Source organism: Epinephelus lanceolatus, chromosome 12 (genome assembly GCF_041903045.1).
Source record: "Epinephelus lanceolatus isolate andai-2023 chromosome 12, ASM4190304v1, whole genome shotgun sequence".
NCBI lineage: Eukaryota > Metazoa > Chordata > Actinopteri > Perciformes > Serranidae > Epinephelus > Epinephelus lanceolatus.
The window spans coordinates 31,668,143-31,681,416 of record NC_135745.1 but is presented as its reverse complement, the minus strand read 5'-3'; the positions used below and the strand labels follow the sequence as shown (position 1 = coordinate 31,681,416).

At 42.9% G+C, this 13,274-nt stretch overlaps 1 protein-coding gene across 1 annotated transcript; it reads right to left on the bottom strand.

Moving 5' to 3' along the window:
- Nucleotides 1–1,566: 1,566 nt before the first annotated feature.
- On the bottom strand, nt 1,567–6,132 carry LOC117271780 (midnolin-A). The gene is made up of 6 exons (XM_078172855.1): nt 5,640–6,132; nt 5,466–5,553; nt 5,312–5,374; nt 3,432–3,998; nt 2,206–2,506; nt 1,567–1,866 (listed from the first exon to the last, which is right to left on the bottom strand). Exons 1-6 carry the CDS (start codon nt 5,882–5,884, stop codon nt 1,703–1,705), a joined length of 1,428 nt encoding a protein of 475 aa, XP_078028981.1. The 5' UTR covers nt 5,885–6,132; the 3' UTR covers nt 1,567–1,702.
- Between the last annotated feature and the right edge of the window lie 7,142 nt (nt 6,133–13,274).

Genomic DNA, 13,274 nt, shown 5'->3' with positions numbered 1-13,274 from the left:
TAATTCAATTTAGTGCCTTACTTTTTATATATATATTTTTTGTCTATATGTAGGCTACATATATTTATACATATATATATATATTCATATACTGTAAACACATATTTTATATTTTTTTAATCTTTAATTTTCTTTTATTCAAGTAACATAGCCACCCTCCTTTTTCTGTCTGTGCTTTGAGCTGCTGTGACGTGAATTTCCCAAGTGTGGGATTAATAAAGTTTTATCTCATCTTAGGAGAAAAACTTTGACTACTTGTTTTTTCCTTTCTATGAGATGCCAGTGAATTAGAATATTATTAATGTCATATATTATATACTGATTTTGGATCTGGATGTTTAAATATTAAGAGAGAGAACAAATGGGTGTGTGTTTTGGTATAAGCCAATCCTAAATGCTATATCGTAGGCAACTGGACTTGCTTGTGTTTCTTGAAGACGTTTCGTCTCTCATCCAAGAAGCTTCTTTAGTTCTAAATAACTGGTACGAAGTTGTAGGCTTTGAACCCTGTATGGGTGTCAACCCTTGCAGAGTCGTAGGGGCCACATGTGAGCTCTTAGTTTCAGAGTCGTTGGGGTCACAATATGAGTCGTTGACCCTCCTGGCCACCATGTGAGTTGCTAGGCTCAGGGGTGAATGGGTGTGAAGTCGTCTGGGGAGGGATCCCAAGACTGCATTGTACAGTAGGTGGGTGATAAGTGGTGTCGTAAGCCACCCCCCTCTGTTTCATTTAGAACTGAAGAAGCTTCTTGGATGAGAGGCGAAACGTCTTCAAGAAACGCAAACAAGTCTAGTAGCCTACAATATAGCACTTATGTTTACCATGACCTGGATGACGAGAATCTTCAGTGACCAGTGTACACCAATCAGCCAAGACATTTAAACCACTGGCTGGTAAAGTGAATAACACTGATCATGTCGTCACAATCAGTGGTGTAGTGGTGGGATAAGGGACTGTTTGTTATTTACAGTGGTTTATTTAGTTAAGTGCTGTATTTAAGTACAGTTTCTGGCTCTCTGTACTTAACTTGAGCACTTTTTTTCTTGGAAACATATTACTTTGACTCCACTACATTTGAAAGACAATTATTGTACCTATGCAGTGTTACTATGGCTACAGCAGCAGAAGGAGATGAAGATTCCTCATCAGATCACCCATGGCCATACCTCAAGTCCATGCTTGAAGTTTGTAAGATGAAGAATGATTCATAACGTTTCCCTTTATTCTTTTTCTCTTCCTTGTTTTTACACTTTAATATTGCATAAGTTAAATATTTTAGAGGAACATCCTCTGCACAGAACAAAACATACAGTTTACATTCAAGACATGTACATTTAAGGCATTGGAATACAGAAACATACGGTAAGAGATCTTTGTACAACACAACAAGATGTATAACATGAAAATGTACATTGGAACCTTCTGCTACATAAATGAGAGCCAATGTCACTGAAGGACAGATGTAATAACATGCTGAGCACAGTGACAGCCACAGGAATCAGACTGCTCTGACGTTTTCAGCTTACATTCTTCAGAAATAGTGTTACAATAGCAACAAAACATCTCCGTCTCAGACACCTTCAGTGGCCCTGAGTTCACTCTGCAGTTCAGAGGTCAGCTTTGGTTTCCACAATGGCTCCTTCTCTTCACCAGACAGCTGCCACTGCTGTCACAGTGAGCGGATCGTTTGTGTCTGGGACACTAGGGACAATGGTGACGCTGCTGGTAGGGGTGAGAAGTTTGGGAGTTCCTGCGAGTCCGCCTGCGAAGACGCCTCTGATGCATCAAAAACTGCAGGCGCTCTAGCTTACAGTGTAAAGTTTGATTTTCCTGTGTGGGTGAGCAGATGGGGGGACTGTCCTCACCTGCAGGAGAGGGGAGGAATAACAACTTGTTAGACACGACACACAGTGAAATGTTTGTTGTGTTCTGTCGTTAATAACTCTGTTGTAAGCAACATATTTATGATTTTTTTCATGCAAGTACACATGGGAAATGCAGTTTATAATTGTCGGTCAAAAGGTCTTAGTAAACTGGAAACTCCAGAAAAACAAGATAACAGGAAAAGTGAGATTAAATCAAAAGAGAAAGCAAAGTAATGGAAACACATGCCAGATGTAATAAAGGAAAGGACATAGAGTAGCAGGCACAAACCCCTTCCACACATGCCGTCTGCCCCTGAAGTGCTAATATTATGCGTTCACCTGGAGTTTTACTGAGGTTTTCTGGCCTCTGGGTCGCAAGAGTTTTGCTTTGTGCTTTGTTCAGCTCCTCTGGTGTGAGCAGTGGGCTGGCTGCAGGGTTCGAGTCAAGACAGTGGAGATGGGGAGGGGTAGGCTGAGCCCCCTGGTGGTGGTAGGCGGCTCTGAGGAGGTCGTTGAGGATCTGGAGAATGATGCTAATGCCACGTCGAGGATGGCTGATGGCGCTCTGACTGCAGGGGGCCAGAGTGCCTGATGGAATAAGAAGAGAGGGGTCAGAAATGAGAGAGGGAAGAACTACAAACTGAGACAATAGCCATTAGAGCTGCAACAATAAAATTTGAGACCTATTTTAAAACCAGCTACTTTTATAATCGGTAAATGGTTTACATAATTTTTTAAAGCAAAACATTAACTGAGCATCTTTGAGTTTTGGACTGATGGTTGAATAAAACAAGCAACCAGAACACGTCCACTTAGGCTATGCCAAGTTGTAATAGGCATTTTACTATTTTCTGACACTTCATAAACAAAATGAATTATCAGCTAATCGAGAAAATGATCGGCAGATTAATCAAAAATAAAAATAACTGTTCATTGCTGTCATTCATTACAACCACTGAAATGGTTAGCAGATGTAGTTTGGTTGTGAGAACACAGTTCTGACATAAAAATGTTCGCAACAAGGTCTGTGGATTATCTTGAGTAACCGGGTCATGATTTCTGGGAGGAAACATTGCTTTGAGCACCACAAGCCGAGTGGAATCTAGTTTAGTTATATTTGGGAGAAGGCAGACATCTCTACAGCCGATATGTTCAACACTTGGCAACTCACACCAAAACAATCTAGATCGATAAATAGCACCACAGGTAAGAGGAAAAATATGTATGTCTGGTTTTTACTGTCCCTTTAAAAACCAGTCCTCCGTGCAGTTACTTGTGACTTGGCCGCTGTAAAACCACAATTTCCCTTTAAAGGTCTAGTGTGTAGAATTTAGTGGTGGCTTGGCGGTGCGGTTGCAGAACTGAAACGTCTCCTATGTGCCAAGGATGTAGGAGAACTACAGTGGCTGACACAAAAATGCACATGGCCCATCACAGACCCTGGAGCTACTGTAGAAACAAGAGAGGACCTGCTCCATATGTAAATATAAACAGATATCTATCTATCTATCTATCTATCTATCTATCTATCTATCTATCTGGTTGTGTTATGTTAGTCTCCAGACCTCTGCTGCAGTCACTAACACAGCAGTAGAATATGTGATGCTAACCTCTTTGAAGGTTGAAGCTGGTGCTGGACTCCGGGGACCAGGAATGGCGCAGGTGGGAGCCGCTGAACAGACTGGTGTGGCTGCTGGTGGTGGAGAGCTGGGATGTGGACAACCAGAAGGAAAGGAAGGGGGTGAAAGAACAGGAGAGGACATGTACATAGAGTGGGGAGGACGGGGTCGGTGTGGAGGGGCAGAGGTGTGTGAGTGGGAGGTGGGAGCTGTTGAGTTGAAGGAAGTTTTGTGCTTTTGAGCGCTCAGTCGGATCGAGGGTGTGAAGTCCAATGAGTCCGGGGCCGGAGTAGAGGTTTGGGAAATGGTGGATCCCCTGGAGTCAGGGTGGCTCATCCTGGTAGCAGGGGGCAGACTGGTTTGAAGCTCGCCGCTGCTCCCAGCTCTCAGCTCCTGGTGCTGCTGCAACGCCACAACGTTCTGTGCGGACAGCTGGAGTTGCACATACATCATGTGGGCACCAATTCCCAGGTTAATGGTGAGAGGCGAGCGCCCAGACAGGAAGTCACTAATCTGCAGGATAGTCAGGAAAGACACGCTTAGAGTTAAATTTACATTACTTAAAGGATGCGACATTCAGAGCATTCATTTACAGCTATGAAAAGATACACTGGAGTGATGGAGTCCTCATGGTCACGCTGTGTGTGTGTGTGTGTGTTGTAATCTGAGCCTCACTGTGGTTTGTTGTGGTGAGATGGTCTGGCTGTGCGTTCATGCTAGTACATGTGTGTATCCCACTTGCTAGCCCATCGCCGCCACTTTGCAATGTGCTAATACAGCAGTTACTGCTGCCTTGGGGAATGTAGCCACAGCAGCATAGCGCCCACTTTCCGGTTCCCCCCTGGTTAAGACCGTTAGCTCTGTCAGTACTGTTTCCATTGTTTAAAGCTGTCAATGGACTACCACTGTTAGCTGCCTACCTATGTCCATATTATGTCCTTATGTCCTCATAGTCTTGTTTATGTTTGCAATAAATTCAATAAATATAAGATTGTTAGGGCTGTCAAAATAACGCGTTACTCTCGATTCATTAATCAGAGGAAAAATTATGCGTTAAAAAAAATTAAAGCTGATTAATCACGTTCTGTGGTGCCCTTTGACCCAGTGCGTCAATGAAGGCCACAGTTACTTTGTCACATGATGGAGGTGATGCTGCTCAGCCCCGTGATTGAGACATTTACATTTAAAAAACGCCCAGATGGAACTCTTGATAGGAGCACCAGAATTTTTGCACCATCGGAGAACTGCAAGCCTGAAATATCACCTCAATGTAAAACATTTAGCAGCTAGCACAGTCTCTGATGCTAGCGCTAGCATACAGCCTCGTTAAGTCACAATCAACCAGGTGTTCAGACGCAAACTGAGTGAGTCTACCTGTGATTGACTAACTAACTCCCTTACAAAATGGTTTGCAATGGACTGCAGATCAGTTTCAGTGAGGACAGGGGGACAAGTGTGTCCAAAATCAAGCAGCTTTACTACAACACATCTGCCAAAATTCATTAGATTAATTAATCACAGAGCATGTGATTAATTTTATTTTTTCTTAATTGTTTGACAGCCCTAAAGATTATATTACACAGATTACATGTTGGGGTGGAGGGCTGGGGGGGCAAGTGGCACCTAATGTGCTATGACCGGCACTGCACAGACACCAAAGTGAGGTTCTGGGGCTGTGCTGTGAGATGGTGTGTTATATCCTACTCAACAAAATGAGTGGGAAACACACACCAGTGCATAGTTTAACATTTTTACAAGATATTTCCCCTCACCAATTCATGCATTCACCAAGTGTCATTTCATTACACTTAAGACATTAAACCTACCTGGACTTCTGTTAAACTTTCCAAGACGTCCATCATTGTCCTCCTTGCTCTGGCAGTGGAGCACTGTGGCAGTAAAAATAGAACATGTCATCTCCACATGAAGTGTGGTTAAATCTCGTTCTCCCCAGTGTTAGATGTACATCAGCTCACTCACCACTAAACCAGCTTCAATAGCAGGGACCAGGGTCAGCTTGCTCCCATCTGCTACACCCAGGTCCAACAGTTTGCCTGCAGTCAGTTGCCTGCCACATGCACATAATACGCTCAGAATACATTTACTAAATTACACTAAAGATGAAGAAGTGTGTTTGAGTCTCAGGGAGCTCACCTGTCTCTGTACAGGAGGACGATTCTGTCTGTTTGCAGCCTGAGTTTGTGGGAGATGTGTGTTCTCAGTCCCTCCACAGTCTCTCCTCTGGGGACAGTGAGCTCCACCGGGCTGCCGGTGGTCGAGGTGATGGATAAACGCATGGTGGCCTGACCGGTGGAGACCGCAGCCCTGCAGCCTGCCCGCTCGCCCGGTGTGAAGCTACAGAGGCCCCGCTGCTGCTGCTGCTGCTGCTGCTGCTCCATTCAGCTGATCTACTGTGAAATTTAAACCAGACTCTAGTCGCTCGGTTAAAATGAGAAAGATGCGACAGTGTTTTTCTTCTCAGTCTTAATCCTCATTCCTCAGTGGACAACGTGAAGCAGCTTTCAACATTTAAAAGACTAAATTACGGCACGGTTTACCCACAGAAGCCCGTGACAGCTTCTCTTTCTGGCTGTGACAGACGGAGCACTACTTCACCGACCGAGCGTAAAACACCCCAACCCTCTCAGCGAAAGCCCCGCCCCATTCACACACACAGCCAATCAGCGAGAGTCCCGAGCCCAGTCCGCCTGCACCGTCCAATCAGAAACACCTGCTTCTCAAAATGGCTCCTCCCTGCTTTGTGTCCCACTCACCATTCATAAATGATGCAATCTGCAGAGCACTACAACATGTTGTAATCTACAGGATGTCATCATGTCAAAATGTTTGTCTCATTTGTCAGTCAAGTGAAACAAACTGTACTCTGATTTGTGATATATTAAATGATTGTTTACATTATTTAAAGCTTTCCAGAGACAATGTTTCGGTGCTGCTGCTACAATGACTCATAGTCAAATCCACTTTATCTCCTGTGATGATCACAAACAGCCCTGTTATTACACTATAGGGGGCTTTCTCACATGGTGCTCTTTTAATTTGTAAAAAAAGACGTAAAAAATGGTGCAGCTGCTCTTTGGGTGAGTCCGAAGGTGTAAAGTCCTCCTTGTTCCTGTAGTACCTATTATATCATTTTTAAAGTTAAGTTTCTGTTATTTTTCATTTGTGGTCTGGTTTGTAAAGCCCCCAGGGACTAGAATATGCATTATTGTGCTATATCCAAGGGCAGAGGTTTCATTACAACACTGGGGGGACACACATATGAAACTGGGGGTTCTGGATCACTTAGTTTCCTGCATACTGGAGCATTTTTATGCATTCATTTTGCCTTTTCTGCATCAATTAATGGTGAAAGTGTCTTTAATTTTGACTTTTATGTTTTTATTGGGGGGACAAATGCATAAATATTGAAATGGACCCAACTAATCTACACCTATGTGGCCAAGGGCGTAGGTTTCCTTTCAACACTGGGTGGGACACATATGAAACTTGTGAGTTTGGTGTCCTCACCCAGGAAATTCTGGGTGTCAACACTTAATTTCCTGCATTCTAGTGAATTTTCATGCATCAATAACTGTTCTTTCTGCATCGGTTTATGGCAGAAATGTCCTTCATTTGGTGAAAATAAATGTCCTCTGCAAGTTAGCATTGTCTCCTCACAGCAAGAGGGTTCTGGGTGTACCCTGCCTCTTACCCAATGTCAGCTGGGATAGGCTCCAGCACATCCGTGACCCTGAACAGGATAAGTGGTTACAGAAAATGAATAAATAAATGAAATGCACATTCTCAATATTGAGAGGGGATGTGTCCCCTGCTTCCCCCCTGAAATCTAAGCCTATGGTTATATCAATACAATAATAAGATACAAAAATTCTGCACAACATGTACAGTAAAGAAGCGCTTGTAGTTTTATTAAGCCTAGTGACTACCAGCTGCACACGTAAGCCTAATGAAAAGTCAAGTTAAGCAAGTAAGGTTTATTCAAATAGCTCAAAATCACAAATTTAAATGACTAATATCAGTTAGATGAAGATAAAATTCAGTATACTTCAAGAAAAGAGACAGAGAAGAACAGAAGAAGAATAGAGAGAATAATTCCTCCTTTTTCCTTTTCAAGGTCACATGGGTGCTGAAGCCTGTCCCAGCATGCACTGGGCTGAATGCAGGGAAACACCCTGACCGGTCCATCACATGCACATCTATGGATGCGGTATAATCCCCCCTGCTCAGCCAGTGGGAGGAGACGCTCACAGACAGCATCCACCATCCACCCTTTGTTCTCTGCAGTCTTTTTCATCCTCGGCTGTTTAGTATTCGTGTCCCACCTCTGGTCCACAGCAGGATCTCGGGGCTGCACCTGTCACATGACTCGCAGTGGAAAGAGGACCAGCTTGGAGTAAAGTGACGTAGGAAGCCAGGATAGGGCAGAGAGATGCAGCTAATATGTGTCTCCTCACAGTGGCTAAAAATAGCTACACCCACAACACCCCCGCTTTATCCAGCCTGCGTCACTCCCCTCCCATATCACCTACCTCCCTTCCTTGCCTCACCCCCTCCCACACACACTCACTGTTTGTCTCAGGGTGTCTTTTCTGTCAAAAACTGGTGCAGTATGTGAGGAAAAACAATCATCTTCTCATTTTCTGTTCTGTGTTACTGTTTCAGTCTTTTCATCTCTATTTGTTTCTTTCTCTAATATATGCTCTAGAAATCTGAGATCTATGCACACACAGTAAAACCCACACCAATCTCTTCTTTGTCTTTTCTCCCCTTAAGTGACTCAATGAACCTGATGTCCCACTGAGATTTTGATGGAGATCTTGCCCTCCCTTCCTCCCAGTGCCTCCCCCACCCTCAGTCCTCCCCAACATTTCTATGGCAGCGTGCCACTCCAAAGTTTCGCCGAGACAGACGAGAAGGGAGAGGTTGCTGCTTTACATTCTTCAGGCCTCGCTGAGAACAATCCCAACAGGATGTCCTGCTCTCCAGAGCATGCACAGACGCAGCTCTGACGTCAACCGTTCAGCAGCACACACACACACACACACACACACACACACAGACACTGCCTTCTCCCTCGTCTCTTCCACATTCCACCAACCCCTCCACAGCCTCTCCTGGCATCATTTCCCAGATGTTTCAATCCTCTGGTACGTTACAACTTGGAGTCGCTGGAATTTCAGAGATAAAAACGTTTGCATGTGAGGAATGAGTCCTGCATATTTTAACAGGAATATAATTTATAGACTGAGAACATTTTCAAATATAGAAACACATATTGAGTGGAACATTCATGGCTCTGCACTGATCTCACTTTATATCCTCATACTGGAATTAAAAATCTGAATTAATTGTTTTAAATGTATTTCTATATCTTGTCTTAAGCTCAGCCATCTGTTTACCCCCGCACTGTAAAGCACAGCAGGCCTCAAAATATATTTAATGGGACATGTATAGCCACAGGATTTACAGCCTATTGCCCGTCCCTGTTGGGCCTTTGCAAATGCACAAACCTCGACGGGAAAATACGCAGCACAACACATAACAATGATGCAACAAAATTACCATAAAACTCAATGACACGCACCAGAACATTCACAACAATATGACTAATATTTTCTGCAATTTGAATTTTAAATCATCCCATCTATAGTCTACATATTGATCCCCCAAAAAGAGAAAGACATCTGTCCAAAGGAAGATTTATGAATGGGTTTCTTACATTTTAATGGAACATTAATATCACTTTTAAGAGGTTTGATTCTTTCTAGGTACTGCTTGTGACTGAGAGGTACACAATAACTTAAAGCAAAGTTGCTCAACCCAGTCGGGGATGGTGGATGGTGTGACACCTCGGCTGCAGACCACTGTTTAAGACCAACAAACAACAAAACCAGTTGGTTTTTAGCGAATCATTGCTGCCATCAGTTTTTTAACCCCTAAATGTGAGTGTTATTTACCAACTCTTCACTTTTTTCCTCTGGGAATAGGGCCTTGAAAAGCTATTGTTTTTACCGAGACCACTGCGTTTCCTACTAGGATAGTGCCACCAAAACCATTTTTTTAAACCCAAACATGATCCTTTCCTACAGTGCAGCAAGGGAGGACTCACACACAGAGAACAAAAGAGATTAAGACTGGAGTTTGGATTTTTAAATGCTTCTTTTCACATACTGGGGCTATACAGAAGGTGAAAAAATGTGCATATGTTTAAGTCCAGGTTGGACTTTCCTGAGTGCAAAATGTGGCATGTTCTCTGTGTGTGTCCTCCCTTGCTGCACTATACTCAGTGGTGTAGTGGTAGTTGAGGAGGTGGGTGTACTTCTAGATAGACGGACAGGTTACTGAGGAGGAAGTGGGTATACTCTGCTATATATTCCAATAGCTTCATGGCTGATAGGTGGGTATACTCTAAACAGCCAGAAAAAAGGAGGTTATGGATGCATACACCATCCACTACACAACTGACTATACTTTTTCCCTGACTACCGTAAGAAGACAACTAACAAAAGACAGTTTTTAAGGTGCAACTCAACCCTTTTGAGCCAGTGATCTTTTCCTGACCATAACCAAGAGTGATTTGTTTTTTTCTACCTGTAAAACTGTATCTTCATACTTGATTTAATGTATGTTTCCTCTGTTTACAGACAATTAGATCAAATTGAGGAAGAAGAAGAACAGGACACTCCCTTCTCCCCTCGCCTCGAGATATAGTGACTTAAACTGTCAGTTGTAGGGTGTGTGTAATGCAATATGTCTGGTTGTTTGCATGATATGGGGTGTTCTCGGGTGGTGTACATGTACACAGAACCATATATGGAGTCTACTCAGTACACGATCACCCTGCTGCTGATTGGATTCAGTGCAGCTGCAGCCTTATTAAAAGCACCTGTTACAACGAACCTGATAAAGCCATGGACGAAACGAGTTGTTTGGAGCATTTTAAGGGAAGACTAAATTAAAAGAAGAACCAATTCAGCTCTCTTGTGTGCGGTGTATCTGCTTATTGGCTAACAATCCGATGTTTCCTGCCATCACCTGCACCAAGTTATGAGGACTGACAGCTCTGTGCATGGGGCATGTGCTTTTGAATGGTTTCATTGTATTGACTGTATATTAACGTACAAATGTAATGTGTCGGTGTCTGGCAACTGGGTTTCACAGCTTTACTTGGTCTGGTAGGACCTGTAGCTTACGATGGCTAATGCTAAGCTTTTAAGTTCTGCATCAGCTGTGTAGAAACGGATGAAAAAGTTCCGGTGGACACACATATATACACAATATAATTCATATACAACATAGACTCAACTAAATCATTCATAAACTGAAGAGGGCCGAGGGCAGAACCCTGTAGAACTCCTGTTTTACCATTAAAGGAAGATGATTTCTAATGAATAATATCACTGGTCACAGTCACAAAGTACAAATACATTCACTGCACATGCTAGAAATGATGCAACCATAGATAATCTTTGAGTTGAATCAGTGTACATTTCAAATATGCAAAACAACAACTCAAGGTCACATCTTGGGAGTGACACTAACACTTAAATCTAAATAAAGCTTAACCGTATGCTAAAAAAAACTGTCCAAAAAACATCTTGCATTGTCTCTATTTTCACAACACCAATTTGTATCCACTCTAACTGAACTGCTTTGAAAGAATGATATAATCTTTTTAGATATGCAGATACTTTTTGTATTCATGGAAGAAAACTAAACCTTTTCTTTACATGTGGAGTATTAAACTGATAATAAATGTATATACATATATTGGCTCTAAGAGCTACCTTTTTTCTTCTAGAGTATATACACAACTCCAAAGTCCTTGAAAACCACATGCTGCATTTATGTTTCAGATTTATGAAGAAGCTCTCTGCTTGTAGAGTAAATTAGACCCTCTTAAGCAAGCTTAGAGAAGCTTAAAATATACTGGAATGTACGATACATAGCCTGAGAAGACACGAGAGGCCATTCAAGTTAACACAGAGATGTCGTATGAGGACACGTGTGGTCACATTCCTGAATCAACCGCATCTCTCTAACGTGACACCTCATTCCTCCAGCAGACTTCATTATGCCTGTTAGCTCCATTTAGTAAATACATGTAGGTCACTTTGTTGGCTCTGAACTGCGTCCCTCAGTTGGTCAAAGTAACCACTGGTCATGTGAGTTGTTATTTCTGTCACTCAACCAGCTGTTCCACTTTTAGGCCAGTTTGCTAAAGTTTGGGGGTAAGTCTTTGTGCAGGAACATGAAATGAGTCCTTCAGATGTCTGACTTACTAACTCAGACATCATCCTTCTGCTTCCTGTTATCACAGAGGCGCAGATTAGACCTCCTGTCACTTTTGCAGTCGATGCATTTAATTTCTACATCACACAGGAGCGTGCGCTGCAGAGGGGATGATTACAAAAAGCTTTTTTGGATTAGACTGTGAAGGAAAGCAGTGTTGAAATATTTGTTGTGCAAAAAATGCAGGGGATAGGAAAAATAATGTAAAGCTATCATGGAAAAAAATTAAAAACAGAACCAAATTACAAACACTCTTAAAAAGGTGGATTAACTTGGTCAGGAGGACGTCCAAACCTGCACCCCAATCAATCTGTTAAATTATTCTATATATCAAGACATTTTCATACACGGATGCACTAGAGCTGGATCTAGGGTTAGACAAACATTTACAAAGGGTTTGAAAATGCTAAGTGGCAGGCAGGTAGGTTTTGTTGCAATGGTGGGTTGGGGGTCCTCTGCCAGAAAATGTTAAGGGTCAAATACTTAATTTCTTGAATTCTGGTGAATATTTAAACACCAAGTTTGTTTTCTACATCAATTTATAGTGTAAATTCAGACTCAGATTCAGTAAAGTTTATTGATCCCCAGGGGACATATGGGAGACAGTTGCTCTTATACCATTTAGACATTGAGACATAAAAAAACTGAAATAGAATATAAATTATGTAATAAAAATGTGCATTATGCTACAATATATGACATGATATACATATAAATATACACTGATCAGTCAAATATTCAAACCACTGACAGGTGAAGTGAATAACTTTGATTATTTTGTTCCAATGCATTGTTCTGCAGGGAAACCTTTGGTTCTGGCATCATGTGGATACCACCTGACATGTTCCACCCACTGAAACACCGTTGCAGACCAAGTACCCTCCCTCATGGCAACAGTACTCCCCAATGGCAGTGCCGCCCCAGCAGGATAATGCATCATGCCACACTGCAAACATCACTCAGGAAGGGCGCAAGGAATGCAACAAAGACCTCAAAGTATCAACCTGGCCTCCAAATTCCCCAGATCCCAATCTGAATGAGCATCTGTGGCACGTGCCATTAACCCACCTCACAACCCACTGGACTAAATGGATCTGCCGCCAACACACTGGTGCCAGACACTGCAGGACTCCCTCAGAGATCCGGTATCCATGCCTCGACAGGTCGGAGCCAAGTCCGATCCAAGGAGGCCCCACCTTGGACTAGGGGTTCATCTGGGGTACATCACAAGAATCCTTGAGCAGATTGGGACCTGGGAAATTTAGAAGCCAGGTCGACACTTTGAGCTTTTTGTCACACTCCGCAGGCCATTTCTAAACAGTTTTTGCAGTGTGGCATGGTGCATTATCCTGCTGGGGGGACACAGCCATTGAGGAGTACTGTTGCCATGAGGGGGCGTACTTGGTCTGCAACGGTGTTTGAGTGGGTGGAACAAGTCAGGTGGTATCCACATGATGCCAGAACTAAAGGTTTCCC